Source organism: Gracilinanus agilis, chromosome 4, assembly GCF_016433145.1.
Source record: "Gracilinanus agilis isolate LMUSP501 chromosome 4, AgileGrace, whole genome shotgun sequence".
Lineage (NCBI taxonomy): Eukaryota > Metazoa > Chordata > Mammalia > Didelphimorphia > Didelphidae > Gracilinanus > Gracilinanus agilis.
Window position 1 is genome coordinate 204,425,423 of NC_058133.1, and position 19,397 is coordinate 204,444,819.

Here is a 19,397-nt window from a genome sequence, read left to right on the forward strand (position 1 = left end):
TTACCTTCTGTCTTAGAATCAATACATATAGTATTTGTTCCGAGGCCAAAGAACTGTAAGGCCTAGGAAATTGGGATTAAGTGACTTGCCCAGGGTCACAACATCAGGAATGTCAGAGGCTAATTTTGAACCCAAGCTTCCTTTCTCAAATCTAACTCTCTATCCACTGAGCTACCTAGCTGTTGTCCCTGGCCAACCCTCTAATCCCCCACTAAGTTCTTAAATGTGGGCTCATTTTCTCTGGGGCTTAGGTTAGGCTTTGTCCTTATATATTTTTTTGTCTCCTTCCCTTCTACAATGCAAAATGTAGAGTTTGTTCTGTTCCTTCCTAAAAACCCTGACAAGGTCCAATCAGATGTCTTTGTTTCTAGTATTAAGTTAACTATAGACAGTGACTTCAACCAAATTATAGACTATAAAATAAAGTCACATACATCAACAAATAGCATTTCTATATAATAAAAACAACTTTGAAAAGGCAATAATAAAAAAAGGAAATTTCTTTCAAAATAACTACAACAGGGGCAGCTGGGTAGCTCAGTGGAGTGAGAGTCAGGCCTAGAGACAGGAGGTCCTAGGTTCAAACCCGGCCTCAGCCACTTCCCAGCTGTGTGACCCTGGGCAAGTCACTTGACCCCCATTGCCCACCCTTACCACTCTTCCACCTATAAGACAATACACCAAAAATTAAGGGTTAAAAAAAAAAAAACTAAAAAAAAAATAACTACAACATTTTTCAACTATTTGAATATCAGTACAAATGAGGTATTCAAGAAAGACTGGTGTGAGGGCTTGCTGAACCTTTTTTAGAGCTAGCTTCTTAATGTAGTGTTCAGCTGCCACCTAGCTTTCAAAATCTGTGGCTCCAGGAAATTATAGTATGCTCAGCAGTCATACTCAGGTAAAGCATCTTGGTAGCTGGTCTAAATCAGGTTGAGGGAAGACAATGGGCAACAAACCCCTCAGTTAGTTAGCATGTGAAGTCTTCCAGAAGGGAGCGTTGAGAACAGTTTGCTCCAGTGGCCATGAAGGTGTCAGAAGGAGGCACTATGGAGCACTTAGAGCTTGTTTAAGACATAGAAGTTAAGGTCATTTACTGCATCCCAAGCCATCTGCAGTTGTCTTGACTTTTGTCAGGTCTTTGATATCTGTGGAAGAGACAGTGAGGCTGGCTACTGTGTGCAACTCTTTTTTAGTTTAATCCAGTTTTGTACAAGTCAAAAAACATTGCAAAATGATATCATTTTGTTCCTCTTCAGTTATGAAATACCAATCAAAGTACATAAATTTATAAAATGCCCTTTAAAATCAAAAGGAGCAACTTGAATAGCTGGAGAAATAATTCATGCTTATTGCTGGTCCATGCATAGTAGAAATGAAAATGTCAGTTTACATCTTTAATATTTATAATTTTTTAAGGTATTATAATATTTGAATTCATGTACTACAGTTGGTTTAGTACAATTTACAATTCTCTATTTTGTGAGCATTTACTTTGTTTATAATTCTTCACTGCTACAAAAAGGGTACTACAGGCAGCCAGAAAGAAAAAAAAAGTAATGTATCAAAAAATGAAAATCAAGCTTACATTCTTGCTACTGTAAAGAAATAGAGAACTTTGAATATGATGTTCCAGTATGCAAACAATAAAAGATTGTAAACCCCCCCCCCAAAAGAGTATTAATTTTAGTGTGTGTGTGTAAACACTTTTAAGGAACAGAGGATTTTCATGAATTTCTGATTAAAAAGAAAAATTAAAGACCAGAGCAGTAAAAGACATTTTTTTTTAAAACCCTTACCTTCCATCTTGGAGTCAATACTGTGTATTGGCTCCAAGGCAGAAGAGTGGTAAGGGTAGGCAATGGGGGTCAAGTGACTTGCCCAGGGTCACACAGCTGGGAAGTGTCTGAGGCCAGATTTGAAGCTAGGACCTCCCATCTCTAGGCCTGGTTCTCAATCCACTGAACTACCCAGCTGCCCCCAGTAAAAGAAATTTTGAAACAAATAGAGAATTCAGGAGAAAACTAGAAAGGTGAATATATTTGAGCATTTGGAAGGAACATATTAAAAGATGCCTAAAAAAATTTACCTTAAATGTCTTCAAGGATTATAAAGGGAGTTTAAGTAAGATTAATGGGGGCCAGGGCATGGTTTTGTTCTGCTTTGAAGATTTTAATAGAATAAAGAAAAGGCAAAAGAAATATACTAGGGGAGAAAGCAAGAAGAAGGGGAAAAATCTTATTTTCTTATATAATGGTGATAAAATAGTTGGAAAATGGAGGAACATTTCAGCAGGATATGGGGTGGAGGTGGGGACCAGTGGGAATAACAGGCACCATGTGAAACCTCTTTAATCTGAACTGGACTAAAAAAGATTCTACAGAATTTGACATATTAAACTCAGTTGGGAACTAGGTGGTGACAATGGGACAATAAGATTGCTGAGGAATTAGTCATATGGAAAACAATGTCCAAGGTCAGAGGACAGAGCTTGAAGAAGAAGAACAAAATCCTGTGATCTAGGAAGGGTGAGGAAAAGAGAAGAGGGACAACAGTGAGAAAAGATCAATTCACTTAATTACAAATCACTTGTGTTAAGCAGAGTTCTCTTTCACCACCATATTCTCTGTAGAGATAGGGACTGGGGAAAAGAGATAAAAGTAAAAGAAGAAAGATTGTAGGAAAATACACAGTTAACTCTTATAATCGTGAACATGAATTTAATTGGACCCATATATATATATTGAAGATAATTTCAGAACTTAACAAGAAAATAATCACAGTTTAAAGATGTTACCATAACAAAATCTATTAAATTTCAGGTAAAGTCTATAAAACAGCATCGATTTGCTTTCTGTTCATGGCTTTTTCAAACATCTTCATCAGAAATAACCTGAACAGAATTTTAGTAAAGTTAAAAATGATAATTATCTGGTAGTTGGCTAAGTAAGAACAGAAAGAGTGTATATTTTCCAGTCATACAAGTAGCATCTTAACCAAAATTGACCATATATTAGGGCATAAAAGCCTCACAAAAATGCAGAAACAGATAAACGTTCATATTATTAATGTCTAATATAATAAAATAGAAGGAAATTGAAATATAAAGAATTAATTGGAAACTATGTTCTTCCTAAGGGATTAGTGGGTCAAAGAATGAATAATAGAAACAATAAAATATTTTATTACAAATATTATAAAAGTAAGATATAGTGTACCAAAACTTATAGGTAAAAAATTTAGCAGAAATGGGGCAGCTGGGTGGCTCAGGGGATTGAGAGCCTGACCTAGAGATGGGAGGTGCTAGGTTCAGATTTAGCCTCAGACACTTCCTAACTATGTGATCCTGGGCAAGTCACTTGACTCCCATTGCCTAGCCCTTAGTGCTCTTCTGCCTTGGAACCAATACACAGTAGTGATTCTAAGATAGAAGGTAAGAGTTTAAAAAAAAATTAGCTGAAGAATTTAGTGGGAAATACATATCTCTAAATTTTATTATTCTCTAGACAGAAAGAAAAGATCAACCAACCTCAATTAAATAATTTATCTGCCCACTTATTTATTTATTTATTTATTTGTTTGTTTGTTTGTTTGTTTGTTTATTCATTTATTTATTCATTCATTTATTTATTTTAAGCCCTTAGCTTCTGTGTATTGGCTCCTAGGTGGAAGAGTGGTAAGGGTAGGCAATGGGGGTCAAGTGACTTGCCCAGGATCACACAGCTGGAAAGTGTCTGAGGCCAGATTTGAACCTAGGACCTCCCATCTCTAGGCCTGGCTCTCAATCCACTGAGCTACCCAGCTGCCCCCCATTCAACTTTTAGAAAAAATAAAACTAAAAAATCAACAAATAAAAAAACTAGTACTTAGCAAAATTTTTAAAACCCCGACTAACCACTAAATTAGGAATTCTGAAAATCAAAGAGATTAACAAAATTAAAGGCACAACCCACTGGTTAAATTGATAAATGAGAATCTGATTTTTAAGGTAATAAAATAGAATAGCCTAATTAAAAAAAGAAGAAAGCCATCTTTGCCATATCAAAAAATGAAAAAGAAAAATTCACATTAATTTAAAATATAAGAAATTTTGGTAGTTATTTTACCCAACTATGTGCCAATAAAATGGATTACTTTGATTAAATGGATGGTTGTTTACTAAAATATAAAATACTTGGGCTAGCAGAACAAGAAGTGGATAGCTTTAATAACCTTTTATCAGAAAAGGAAATTTAATAAACCATAAATAATATTAATAATAATAGGAAGCCTTTACATATAACACTAGGTTTGCAAGGTATGGGTAAGTGAAAATTCTTTTTTGAATTTCTAAAAAGAAAATTGCCATAACCAGTTAGATTAGCAAATGAATGTTATCAAACTTACAGAGAATATTGGATTACCATATTATATAAACTCTGGTAAAAATAGAAGTGATTTTTTAAAACTCATTATACAATTATTGCCTTTTTTCTATACCAATGATAGACAAATGGGTTTTTAAAAAGCCATTCTCAAACAGTATCAGCAATTGAATCAAAAATATTAAAATATTATGAATGGTTGTATTATAATCAAGTAGGATTTAGAATAGGAATATAAAATTGGTTCAATCTGAGGAAATTATAAATATAGTAGTCTATATTAATAACAAAAATTAACAAACACCACATAGTAATATTAGATGTTTTAAATGTGCTTTTGACAGTATCATGTTTCTGTTTTTAAAAAAAGCATGGAAAAAAATGAAATTATCCCTCATAAGGTAACTTTGTAGTTACCAGAATTCGAAAGCCAGTATTAGATTTGATGGAAAAAATCTACATGCATTTCCTATAACATTAGGGGTAAAGAAACATATCTTTAATAGCCATTATTATTTGATATAGTGCTAGAAATACTACCTATAGCAAAAAGATAAGAAAAATAATTGTCAAGATGAGTATGGGCATACAGGAAACCTAACCATTGCTTTTATAGATGATATGGTAGTCAATCCAGAGAACCTTAAAGAGTCAACCACAGTTAATTGAAAAAGCAAATAATTAGTTTTAGCATTGTTGCAGGTGATAAAAGAAACCCACAAATAACATTCTTTTTTTCTTTTCCTTTTTTCTTTTTTGAATCCCTACCTTCTTTTTTGGTATCAATTCTAAGATAGAAGAGTGGCAAGGGCCAGGCAATCAGGGTGAAATGACTTGCCCAGGATCACATAGCTAGGAAGTATTTCAGGCCATGTGTTCAGAAAGGTCCATCTGACTCCAGGCCTGGCACTTTGTCCACTGTGCTGCTTCCTGATAACATTCTTTTTGTGTGTTGTAACAAAACTCAGCAGAAAGAGGATGAGAAATTTTATTCAAAATATCAAATGTATAAGATACTAGATAGTCTACTTCCCAAGTCATCCAGGTACTCCATGAATACAATTACAAAACATTCTTTATAGAAGTAAAGACAGAACTCAATAATTGGAGAAATATTAATTAATCATGTTTAAGCTTTGCCAATAAAATTTGATGCTGCTACATAAATTAATTTACTTCTTGCCATACCATTGAGATTTCCAAAGCATTAATGGGGGGAAAATATGGAAAACATGATGACCAGCACCAGATCACAAATTATAGAACAAAGCAATAACTGTCACAATTGTTTATAAAAACAGGGAGATAAAGTAATGGAGCATAGTAAATATGTGACATACAGACACAAACAAATTTCAGTCCAAAGACCCCTACCTACTAGAGAAGGAATAAGAATACTAGAAAGTAGTCTGGTAGAAGTATATTATATAACAGTATGTCCTATACCATGATAAATTCCAAATGGATGCAAGACGTAGATATAAAAAGAGCACATCTTAGTTTCAAAATCTTTGCTAGAAAAGAGTTCATGACCAAACAAGAAATTGAGAGTGTCCTACATACATGACATAAAATAAACAAAATAATGGAAATTTTGATTAAGTCAAATTTAAAACTTAAAAACCAACACAGTTTAAATGAAAAAGGCAATAGTTGGGGTGGGGGCGGAGTTTTTTCTTCAGTTTTCTCTGATAAAGGTCTCAGGTCAAACATACAAAAGGAACTAGTACAAATATATAAGAACAAGAGGTCAAAAGATATTAGCAGGCATTTCTCAAAGAAAAGTTTTAGCTTACAACAACTAAAATAATATTCCAAATCACAAATAATATGCCATGCAAATTAAACAATTCTGAAGTTTCGTTTTGTAGCTTTTAGATTGGCAAAGCTAACAAACTGGGGGAAAACAGTTGTTAGAGAGATATTTGAAAAGATGTGAAAACATTAATGCATTGTTGTTGAACTTGTTTAATAGTCCTGCCATTCTGTATAGCCATTTGGAACTGTTGCTAAAATGTCATTTAAATGTGTATACCCTTTGACCTAGATATAATTACACTGACCAATACAACGAAAAGAAAAAGACCCTTATAGATAAAAGTATTTAAAGCACCTCTTTTTGTTATAGTGAAGAATTTCAAACAAAGTAAGTATGTCTATAAATTAAGTAATGGCTGAACAAAATATAGTATATGAATGTAATATAATATTTCTCCATAAACTACATCAAAATGTAATTCAAAAATGTTCAATAAAATAAATAAAAAACTCGATGCAAAATATCTAATGTTTGAAGCTTTTTAAGCTAGTGTGTGGCCAGCAGAGATCTTTTTCTATTTGAGTTTGACAACACTATCTTAACGGATAGTTTCAGAGAAACCTTGGAAGACTGATATGAACCAATGAAAAGAAACAGGAAATTCATTTATACAGTAACATTTGTAATGAAAAACAATTTTGATACTTTAGATTTCTGATTAATGCAATAAACAATTAGGATCCCACAGATCTGATCATGAGTCATCTTTTGACAGAGAGTTGATAGACTCAAATTGCTAAACGAGATATAGAGTTTTGGGCAGTCTTTGTGGAAATTTGCTTATGTATGTTTCATAAAAAGGTCTTCCTCCTTCTATCCCTCCTTTTTTTTCTTCTTCTTTCCTTTTCTTATCTAGGATTGAGAAGTGTGGATAGCTATAATATTGACAGAAAAAGAAAATACCACTGAGAGAACAAATGAGTAAATACATCGGCCTTGGCAGTTAAATGTTGAATTTTATAAAGAGATCTATAAATTGTATTAAATAGATATTTGCCATTTTGCCTACATTCTTTTTATGTTCTGCTTTGTATATGGAAATATAAATTTTATTGAGTGTTAAGTTCAAAACAAAAAGCAATACATTAATTTCCTTCATCTATTTACTTATTTATTCATTCGTGTTTGTTTGTTTGTTTGTTTGGTCTGCTCTGCTTAAATTCCTGCACGGCTATGGTTTTTTTCATCTGCAGTAGTTGTGGGTCTTTTATTCTCTCTTATATACCAGCTTAGGTTTTGTGGTCCTAGCTTTCGTTCTTTTAATATGTGAATTCTTTCTTTCTAGCTACATGCGTTATTTTTCTTTCACTTGCCAACTACATTTTGCTTATGACATTCTTGGGTATTTTCATTTTGAGGTGTTAGGCAGTGACTTATTAATTCTATTTTCCTTTTGCACTTTGTTTCCAAAAGAATTGGGAAGTTTTCTTTTATGACTTCTTGAAATGTTATGTTTGGTTTTTGGTGGTGGTGGTGGTGGTGGTGATGGTGATGGCAGAGGCAGTGGTGATGGCAGCTTGTTTTGCCATAGTTTTTTGCCATAGTTTGTTTTGCCATTTTCAGGTATGTCTTATGATTCTTAAATGCTCTTGCTCCTGATATGTTTTCTAGGTCTATATTTTTAAAATGGTAGGTACCTTACTTTTTTCATATTTTTCCATCTTCTGACTTTTAAAAATGTTTTTTTTCTCACTGGGTTCTTTTGTACCATTCTATTTTCCTGGTTGTATACTACTTAAGAAGGCTTTTCCACATTCTGTTTCAAACTTTTTATTATGTTTCCAATTTTTGTTCCTTTAAGAGATTTCATTTACTTTTTATCTCTTGCTTCATTTCTTAGTGAAGCCATTATTTTCTCTGAGTCACTATTCAATTTATGGTGGACTTATCTCTTGGGTTTATCTCAACTCAGTCATTTTTTATTGTATTTGATGTTTTCTTTTTTTTTTTTTTAACCCTTTTTTAGTATCATTTCTAAGCCAGAAGAGAAGGAAGGGCTAGGCAATTAGGGTTAAATGTCTTGCCCATGGTCATTCAGCTAGGAAATGTCTGAGGTCAGATTTGAGCTCAAGTCTTCTCAACTCCAGGTCTAGTACTCTATCCACCGTGCTGTCTAGCTGCCCCTCTATTTACTCCTCTAAACATTTTCTGTGCTATTTCCTTGTAGATCATGCCCCCTCCACCTTTTTGTTATGTTTTGCCTACCACATATGTTGTGGTAGGCAAAACAATATGTTGGAGATACTGAGAATATGCTCTTTGAGAGAAATCTCCCTATCTCCCTATGTCCCTGATTTTGTGGTCTACTGCTACCTCTTTTTCTCATAATAATTTTCATTCTCATTTGCCTTGGAATCTCCTTTCTAGTCCTATGGCCTTCCATCCTTCTCAGTGATGGTTGCCTCTAAGATGATTTCCCTTATTCTGAAGCAGCATTTGTCCATTTCACAACACTTTCAGAGGAAGTAATCTATTTAGAGTTCCAAATCCTGAAATTTTCATCTCATCTTTACAGAATATGTTCTACCTTGTTTACTTTAGTCTCCAACCTTAGTTTTTGGATTGCAACTTTGTCAAAGTTCCTCCCATATTCTTAAATAAGGTGGTATACCTTTTTTGTTTTTATTATATTTTGAGTTAGACAGGAAGGAGAAGAATCAAAAGAGCAATGTGGAAACTTGAAGAGGAAAGTAATGAGAAGAGATTGAATAACATTGTCAGTGCCTCCTCAAGATGAGAATAAAAATTCAGGAAAGGGATTGAATTTGGCAATTAAATGGTCATTAGTGATGTTGGCCAGAATAATTTTGCTATAATGAGGAGTTTGGAAACTAGATTGTACAGGATTTAGAATCAAGTGAGAGGAGATGGATTTTCCTTCAGTCCTCATTCTCTTTGCTGTTTCTGCAAACTTTGACACTATTGAATAACTTCTCCTTTTTGTACTCTCTAGGTTTTCAGAACACTATTCTTTCTTGATTCTCCTCCTACATATTTGATTGTTCCTTCTGTCTCCTTTGCTGGGCCCTCTTTCTCTTTTCTCTCTATACTACTTCACTTGGTGATTTCATCAGCTCCTATGGATTTCGTTACTATCTATGCTGATGATTTGCAAGTATGTCTATCCTGCTCTTACCTCTTCTGACCTTGAGTGTTGCATTCCCAACTGCTTTTCAAACCCTCTTGAAGTGATTGTCCAGTAGACATCTTAAATTCAACATGTCCAAAATAGAACTCATGTCTGCTCCAAAATGAACCAAGTGGCATTTATCTTAATACCTACTCTAATGGAATTAGCTCACCCTCATTCACTTGTGTAGACTCTAGCCACCAGAAATGTCACCCCACACAACTTAGAATTAAGTGGGGAGGGGGAGGTCTGTGACCCACATGTGATAGTAAGTAACAAATCAAAAACAAGGGACTGCCCTTTGGGCAGTCCAAAACAGTGTTGAGGCTGTCATTTGTCCACTTGAAATTGGAGGTAGACCAGGAAGTGACAAAAGATGCTATCTTTTAAATAAGATGGTAACTTCCTGTGGAGCAGTTGGTGCTTTGAACTTAGTGTTGAAAGATCTCTGGTGAGACCTCAGACTGCTTCCCTTGAATTGTCACATGGGTAAGTTAGGCTGACACTCTTTCTCTTCCCTTGGCGTTTCTGGAGGCTCTAGCCTCAGGGAGGCCTCTCTTCTTGGAGGAGGCCTTGTGGCTAGAATCCTTGTTTAATTAACCTCTGTGCCCCTCTGCTGGGGCCTCTTAAATTCCTACCTGGTTCAGGCCTCTGTTCCGGGCCAGAGTTTCTCTCTCTCAATTTCCCTACCTTCAACCTTCTTAATTTGTAAATAAACCACCATAAAAGCCATCCTGACTTGGGTCTATTTTATTTTGAAATCAAGTTAATCAATTTCTGGTGACCATACCTTAAATATCTAGTCTCTCTTCTTATATAAGTCAAGTATAGGAGAAGGTAATGATACTTGAGCATATTGAGGAACCAGGAGATTAGGGTATTTGAGACAGTATTCATGTTCAAGTATTTCAATATGAGGGCAGGATTTGGTGAGAGGAAAGTGGGTAATGAGAAAGACTGTTAACCCTGCACTGAACTTATTGAGGAAAAAAGGAGTGTGATCTGAGAGGTGGGGGGATTGATACATAATAGACCAGAAAACCCATATTGAGTGACAGATTTGAATATTGTTCACCTCAAAGGTGGAGAAATTGCTCAGGAGCCATGCTAGAATGTTTGCTAGGGGCAGTGAAACACAAGCAATATTCACACTCTTTGCACCAAGACTAATGAACCAGCAATTATGAATGAAGGCCAAAACTAGAAAGTAATTTATTGTTATTAGGAAGGAGTCTGGTCTCAGTAAGTGTAAGACATGGAAGGAATGAGGAAGGGAAAATGTTAAGATAAATGCCACTTCAGTCATTTTGGAGTAGGCATTCAGAGAGCAGTGGAAGGGATGAGTATATCTGGAGTGGGAATTTGAGTGGTAGGGTGGAGGAGGATAGGAGAATTAGGTCCTGGCATGTAACTTGAAACATTCCTAGGCAGACCTCTTAAACCTTTGATTAATTGATCTTGAAAATAATGGTTCGTAAAGAAATGTTTTAGATGAAAAATTTACTTTTCCTTTTTATTTAGGCTTAATGTTAATAGTTACTCTATAGGTTTTATCTTACAAGATAAAGATAGGTGATATAATTATTGTATATGTATCTACTCAAGGTACTGATCATCTTTCTGGTTTCCACACCTTAAGAAAGACTGTAAAACTAGACTTAAGTCCAGGGAAGGACAACTGATCATTAAACAAAAACATTGTGGAGACTTCCATACAAGGTTAAGCTAAAAAGAAATTAGGTCTCTTTAGTTTGGAAAGATGAAGGCAGTGAGTTCATAATAGTAGAAAGGCACCACATTCCCTGCTTCACAATGTTGTGAGGAAAAGCATTACTAGTGCTATGTTATCATTATTGTTCTTATGAGGATGATAAACATCTCTAAATGTTGGAGTAAAGAGAAAATGATCTCAAATATTTTCATCAGATCCATGATGAATGTTAGAGCTAGAAGGCACTTCCATAACCCTCAACGTAATAATTTTAGATCATGGAGAAGCATTTCTTTATTCTGTAAAAGTACTCTTGCAGAATTAATTATCTCTAATAGACTTTATAAGCCAAAAATCTAAATTCAAAGAGGTTTTAGATAAATATATAAGTATTATAGAAAAAGAAAAAATCTCATTAAATAATATTAGGAATATTTTAGATATTCCCATAACTGAGGATAAAGGTACGATTGCCATATTCTCTCACGTACAGTCTTGTTCTGTTGTTACTAAATACAAGACTGGTTAACACCCTAAGTCTTCCTTTGCTTGGTATTTATTCTCATTAATACGAGATCATTTTTGAAGATCTTTAAATGTCTTACTTAGAAAAAGGAAACTTTTGGGGAATGGGGAAGAAAAAGCACATTAAGTGCTCTTTGGGTACAAAGGCCTATGTAAATTCCTAATTAAGATCAAGGACAGAAAGATAAAGTGTTCATTTTCTTCAGGAAATTTTTATTGATAGCTTTTGTTTTTTAATCACCTTCCCTTTTCTCTTTCCCTATTTATTATAGCAAAGAATTTTTTTTAAAGAGAACAACAACCAACAAGACCAATCAATACATTTTTTAAAAAACAACGTCTCATATCTCTTCTTTGGAGTCAGTCTTGGTTTTTTGTTGTTTTGTAGCATAGTTTTGTTTGTTTTCTGTTGGTTCTTATTTCTATTCACAGTGTTGTAGTCATTATGAATATTGTTTTCTTGGATCTACTTACTTTACTCTTTATTAGTTGTTGTTGCACGTTTCTGCATTTATTGTATCTGTCATTTCCTATAGCACAGAGATTTTACATTTATATACCACAATTTGTTTAATCATTCTTTAGTTGGTGGGTATTTGCTTTGTTTATGATTTTTATTCATACCATATAGTTGTTAATAGCTTGCGATTCTTCTTTTGAGAACTATTTGTTCATATTCTGCGACCATTTCATAATTAGGCAATGGTGTTTGTTAAAAATGTTTATTTCTAAACAGAATAATATGTAGCTTGTATTTGACAATAACTTAAAGTAATTTTTTATCCTATTACAAAGTATTTAGAACTTCATCATTATCTTGCCATTAAGATGACTCATCTTAAATAATTGGTACATTTTGATAAATATATCAGTGTATGTTTGTTTTTTAAGTAGGCCATAATTCCAAGTTACTAAAACATGCTTGCCTTTCAATGGAATTTAAATATGTGTTTGCTAGAGTTAATGTCTTGCTTTGGACGTCATAAGCCAAGTCCTACTTGCCTTTTTAAATGAATAAAATAACTTTTCATTATACTCAAACCATGTAACTCATTGAAATTTTGGAAGAGGTGTTAAAAATCATATCTGTTTATTTAAAGGCTATGGTTTTACCCCAAAATATTGAAGAAATATGATTTCTGGTCCATAGATTCATTAGTGAAACTTAAACCTTTTATTTTTTGGGGGGGTATCTCCAGGCAACAGGAAAGGATAAACTCACAGAGGGAAGAGATAGAGAGACAAAGAAAAATGTTGGCAAAACGGAAACCTCCTGCCATGGGACAGACCCCTCCAGCAAACAATGAACAAAAACAACGCAAAAGCAAGACCAATGGAGCTGAAAATGAAACGTATGTTGAATGTTTATGAATCCTATGCCTTCAGAGCTCAAATAGCTCCTTTACTTCCTCCTGTCTTTAGGGAAACTTTATAAATGATGAAACTATCATTGGAGTAATTAAGAATTAGAATTAGGTGGGGCCAGCTGGGTGGCTTAGTGGATTGGGAGCCAGGCCTAGAGATGGGAGGCCCTGGTTTCAAATTTGACCTCAGATACTTCCTAGCTATGTGATCCTGGTCAAGTCACTTAATCCCCATTGCCTAGCCCTTATTGCTCTTCTGCCTTGGAACCTTGAAATGGAAACAGTTAGTAGTGATTCTAAGAAGGAAGGTAAGAGTTTAAAAAAAAATTAGAATTAGAATTCTTGGTTGACTGAACACATACAAAAACTTTATCATTAAAATGGTTGTGTCAAAAGGGTAATGTTATGAAATATGTCAATCATTTTTTATTATCAGTCACTTTTAATAAGTATAGATATATAGGGGCAGCTGGATGGCTTCATGGATTGAGAGTCAGACCCAAAGACAGGAGGTCCTAGGTTCAAATCTGGCTTGAGATACTTCGTAGCTATGTGACCCTGGGCAAGTCACTTAACCCCCTTTGCCTAGCCCTTACCACTCGTCTGCCTTAGAACCAATGTACAATGTTGATTCTAAGACAGAAGGTAAGGGTTTAAAAAAATGTATAGGTATATATATAAGACAAATACAAATCAAACACAATATAACATTAGAAGAGAAGCTGCGAACAGGTCTGGGGAGACCAAGAAAAGACAAGGCAGCAAGGAACTCGAGAGTAGAGAAAAATTTGTAGTTTAAAGTTGGCCTGATTCATTAAGGGCTCAAGATTGGGAAGGGAGGAAAGGTTAACTAGAGCAGGTATGATACCTTGGGTGTTAGATAACCTAAGGCATATGGGCTTAAAGGTTACAGTGAGCATTAATAACAAATTTAGGAGGAGTAAGTCATATAAGGAGAGATTGTGATCAGATAAAGTTCAGAATTCATAATCATGGAAGTAGAACATTGAACATTATAGCTAAGTCCATCCCTGGTATGTATACCTAAAGTGGAATGGTGAATTGAGTAATGATAAAAATAGATTGAGGGACTCAGAGGTTAGGGTGTTTGAGAAATGTTGATGTTTCCTAGTAGGAAGTCAGGAGTTGGGGTGTAGAGGAAGATTGTGGTTCTGTTTTTGGCCATTTTCTAAAGGAATGAAAAGTAGCTAATGCTACTTTTCTAATATATTCGGTTGTGTTTGCATTACAGCTTTAGGCTTTGATACTTGTGGTGGGCAGGGCCAAGTCAGTGTCATAATGGCATTGTTTTTGACTCATTTGTGTGCCACCAAACTATTTCTATCTTGATAGTATTTCTGGTTAAGTTTTTTTGTTTTGTTTTTTAGGACTTAATTGATAGTTGTTCCTCATTCATCAATAACAAATATGACCAATACAACTTTTTCAGGGAAAGAATGTTAAGTCCTCTTCCTCTTTATTGATTCTTTCTGTTCTGGAGATCAAAAAAAAAATAAAGGTCTGTTGTTGGTAGCTAATTAATGGTGGCGATAACATTTCCTGTTATCTCTTTTCCTCAGGATCACCTTCTATATAGATAGAGCATTTTGCTTCTCTACATAGATAATAGAAACTGAGAAATTTGGAGTAGAAGAAAATTGATTTTGTTTTTTTAGCGTGTTCATCTTGAATTTTCAGGAGAGGTGGACAGTGAGTAATCTTGGACTCAATCTCAGAACTAAATTTGAAGTTTGGGGGGGCTAGATAGAATCTTTAAGGGAAAGAGAGTGGAGAACTAAGTAAAGGATTAAGCCATGGAATACAATCATATTTGGAGAGTCAGGAAGAAGAAATAGATCCACAGAAAGGGATAGCCTGAGAGGTAGAAGGAGGTTTGAGGAGAGTGGAAATTATTATCTCTTTCCTCTTAATAAGAACTGATTAAAGAAGGAAAATTTATGTGACCAGCTATGTTGATGATACAGAAAGATCAAACAATATGAGAACAGGGAAAACGTCATTGAATGTGACAATTGAGGCTATTGTTGGCTTTTGACTGGAGTGAGCAGCAGTTTCTTTTCTCTAAATTATCTTTATTTAATTTAGAATATTTTCCCATTGTTACATGATTCATTCCCTCTTCCCTTTCCCCTTCCCCCTCTTGGAGCCAACGAGCAATTCCACTGGATTTTACATGTACCATTGTTCAAAACCTATTTCCATGTTATTAATATTTGCAATAGAGTGATTAGTAGCAGTTTTGTTGGATCACTAAGGGTTAAATCTGAATTATATGACCAAACCTCTATCTTTAATAATCTTTTCTTGACCCTATCATCATTTCAGAGTATATTAGCTACACTCATCAAAAAATTGTGTATACTTGTTGCCTCCATTTCCTTTCTTCTCATTTCTCAACTCTTTGTAATCTTACTTTTGACCTCATAACTCACTTTAAACCTCTTTCTGAAGTTACCAGTGTTTTCTTAATTAACAAATAAAAGTCTTTTTCAGTCTTGATCCTTTGTTGTATTTGACATTGTTGATCATCCTCTCCTCTTGATTACTCTTTTCTCGAAGGTTTTGTGACCTTACATTCTCCTGACTGACTACTTCTTTCTCCTTTGCTGGTTTGTCATTCTTATCTTATCCCCTAACTGTGGCTGAAACCCAAGACTCTGACCCTGTTCTAGCTACACACTTTCTCAGATATCTTATTAGCTCCTTTATCACCTCAGAATATGATTATCAGATTTATATGTCCATTCTCAGGCTCTACAGTCCTGCATCATTAACTGCCTTTTGGACATTTCAAACTGAATGTGTGATATTTCTAATTCATTGTATCCAAAACAGATTTCAGATGCCTTTACCTTCCAAAGAATTCCCTCTGCACAACTTTCCTATATCTGTTAAAGGAACCACCATCTTTCCCGTCTCCAAGGTTCACAACTTTTGTTTTCCTCACATATCCATTCCGTTGTCAAATCTTGTTTCTACCCTCTCACATCTGGCCCCTTACCTCTTTACTCATTCCCATCACATTAGATCAGGCTCTAATCTCTTCTTCCCAGGACTGTTTCAGTTGTCTCCTAATTGGTCTCCTCAAGTTTCTCCCAACTCCAGTGCATCCCCCACAATATGCACGCGTGCGCGCGCGTACGCACATACACACACACACACATTCTCACTCACTTTTCAAGCAAAACAGATTTCCATATTGACCATGTCCAGAAATGTGTCTCATTTTGTAATTTTAGTCCACCACACTTTTAGAAAGCAGGTAACCTTTTATTTTATTCTTTATTCCTCTGGAATCATTGTTTGTGAGTACATTAATTAATGTTTTCAAGTCTTTCAGATTTGTTTTATTTATTATATTGTATAAATCATTTTCCTAGTTCCATTCATATTACAGTATATCAATTCATATTGGTCCTGCCAGTTTTCCTTGAAACCATATCATTTTTTAATGAATGCATTATATTCCATTAAATTATTATGCCATAATTTGTTTAGTTTTCTAAGACTGAACTAAATGTGTATGTTTGTCACATTAATATGACTTTTCCTCTTCTCTATTTTATAATCTAGAACTTCTCCCCAATATTTTATTTTCAGTATTTTAGTTATAAATTGTTAAATGTTGATTCATAGAATTTGATGGCTCGAGACTAGTACAAAGAATATAAACTATTTTCCTTGCCCCAGGAAATTAATTGGAATTCAGCTCAGGCTACTTTCATAGGAAATAGATGTTTCCTTTTGTTTTCATTTCTTTGCTACTTCATTAAAAGCTGCTTTAACTATTTTTCTACATTAGGACTTTTTTCCTATTTCTTTTATTTCTCTGGGAGTATAGACCAAGTAGTGATAGTATTTCTAGGTCAAAAGTTATGAAGAACTTAGTGACTTCTTTGGGAATAGTTTGAAATTGCTTTCTAGAGTGACTGGACCAACACATAGCTCCACCAATAGTGCATGAGTATGTATAATTTATCACTAAAGCCCCTATAACAATTGACAATTTCCTTTTACTGTCATCTTTGTCAATCTGATATGTATGAGATAGAACTTCATAGTTGATTTTTGCATTTTATTCTGGAGAATTGCTCCTATTATTATAAATTTTAATTAGTTTTTATGTATCTTAGATAAAAAAACTCATCAGAGACACTTGCAAAAAAATTTCCCCAGTTATCTAATTCCCTTATAGTTTTGGCTATTGATTTTGTTTGTGCATATTATCTTTTAAATTATATATAATCAAAATTATTTTATCTTCTGTGATCTTTTCTGTGCTGTGTTTAGTCATGATCTTTTCCCTTTCCATAAATTTGCCAGGTAATTTCTTTTTGTTTATATCTCCCTTCATCAAAGTCAAATATACATTTGATGCTTATCTTGTTCTATGGTGGTGGGTCTAAATCTGGCAAACTGCTTTCTAGTTTTCTCAGATTTTTGGAATAATTTTTATCAGATATACCCCAGTATCTGTGTCTTTGGGCTTATCCAACACTCTGACCTGTATCTTCCTGCATCTCTCTCTTTCTCTCCCCTTTCTTTTAAAAATTATGTATTTCTTTAAATCAGCAAAAGTCTGCCTTCTCTCCCACCCTATTTGAGAACAAAAGAAAAACAAAATGCATTATAAACATATATCATTTAGTCAAAACAAAATTCATATTGGCTATATTCCATGTCTTTCATCCCTCTGTCAGGAGATGAACAGTGTGTTTTGCTTGACCAGTCCTGGAATTGATAGGTCTTTATGCTTATGAGTTCCTAATTCTTTAGAGGTTGTTTGCCTTTACCATATTGTTGTCATTGTAAAAATTGTTCTTCTGATTCTTCTTAACTCACTATGCATCAGTTTTTAATAGTATTCTCCAGTTTCTTTGAAATCATTCCCTTTATCATGTCTGCCTGGCTCTCAATCCACTTGAGCCCCCTAGCTGCCTCAGTCATTGCCCAGCTTATGGGCAGCTTTTCAGTTTCCAGTTCCTTGCTCAAAAAGAAAGAGCTACAAGGTACTTAGGACTAATAATTCTTTAATTTACGTTCCCTCTAATCCTCCTTCCCTATCCCTACTAGTTTCCTGTTGAATGAAATGCATTTCTCTATGGAACTCTTGAGTGTGTATTCTTTTTTCCTTTGATCTGTTCAGAAGAGAATGTGGTTCAAATGTCCACTGTTCCCTGTACCTCCTCCTCCTTGTTTGTATGGACATCTCCTTGTTTACCTTGATCATGTGAGAAATTTTCCCTGATCTCCCTTTCCCTTCCTTTCTATTTCCATTATGTTTTTAAGATCATTAACAAAGAACAGAACTACTCCTGGATCTTATCTAATTAGACTCCCTCTGATTGCCATGATGAATTAGTTTCAGAGAGAATAGATGTATTATCTCTCCTTGTTAGAATGTAAGCAGTTTATCTTTGCTTAATCTCTTTCGTTCCTTCATATTTTCTTGTTTATGTTTCTCTTCAACTTTAGAGTTTCTTTGTAGCTCAGGTCTTTTCCTCAGGAATGTCTTGGAAGTCCTTATTTTCATAAAGATCCATTACCATCCTCAATCTCCCCTTTTGTAACATTATACTCAATTTTGGTGAGTAAGTTATTTTGGGCTATAAGTCTATATTATTCTTGTTATGAAATGTCATTCCAGGATCTTTGCTCTTTTTTTCATGTTGGCTGGCTGCTAAATTGTGTGTGCTCCTGACTGTGGCTTCTTGGTACTTGAATTTTTTTCTGTAGTATTCTTTAACTTGGAAACTCTGGATTGGCCATGATGTTCCTGGAAGTTTTCATTTTTGGATTTCTTTCAGGAGGTGACTTAGATTCTTTTATTTCTATTTTGCTCTTTAGTTCTAAGAGATCTTTTTTTCTTCTTTTTAAAAATTTTATTTTTTAGAATATTTTTCCATGTTTACATGATCCATTTTCTTTCCTTCCCCTCTTCCCTCCCCGCTCCTAGGACCTACAAGCAATTCCACTGGGTTATACAAATGTTATCACTTACTACCAATTTCCATATTATTCATTTTTGCTATAGAGCAATTTTTTAGAAACCTAGACCCCAAATCATATACTCATATATACATGTGATAAGTGATGTCATATGTTTTGCTTTTGCATTTCTACTCCCATAGTTCTTTCTCTCAATGTGGATAGCATTGCTTTACATAAGTCCTTTAGGAGTATCCTGACTTGTTGCATTGCTTCTAGTAGCAAGGTCTATTACATTGGATTTTTCCACAATGTTTTACTTTCTATGTACAATGTTGTTCTGGTTCTTTTCATTTCACTTTACATCAGTTCATTGAGGTTCTCCCAATCATATGGAAAGCCTTCAGATCATCAATTCTTATAGCACAATAGTATTCCATCACCATCATATACCACACTTTGTTCAGCCATTCCCCAGTCAATGGACATCCCTTTATTTTCCAATTTTTGCCACCACAAAGAATGCAACTATGAA

The 19,397-nt window shown here is 34.4% G+C and overlaps 1 protein-coding gene across 2 annotated transcripts in view; it reads left to right on the plus strand.

Moving 5' to 3' along the window:
* Positions 1-19,397, plus strand: part of TLK2 (tousled like kinase 2) — a 153,861-nt gene that overhangs the window by 99,955 nt on the left and 34,509 nt on the right. For both annotated transcript variants that reach the window (XM_044674187.1, XM_044674188.1), the window contains one exon: positions 12,749-12,901. In XM_044674187.1, coding sequence (XP_044530122.1) covers positions 12,749-12,901 — 153 coding nt within the window. The remainder of the gene's footprint in view (positions 1-12,748; positions 12,902-19,397) is intronic.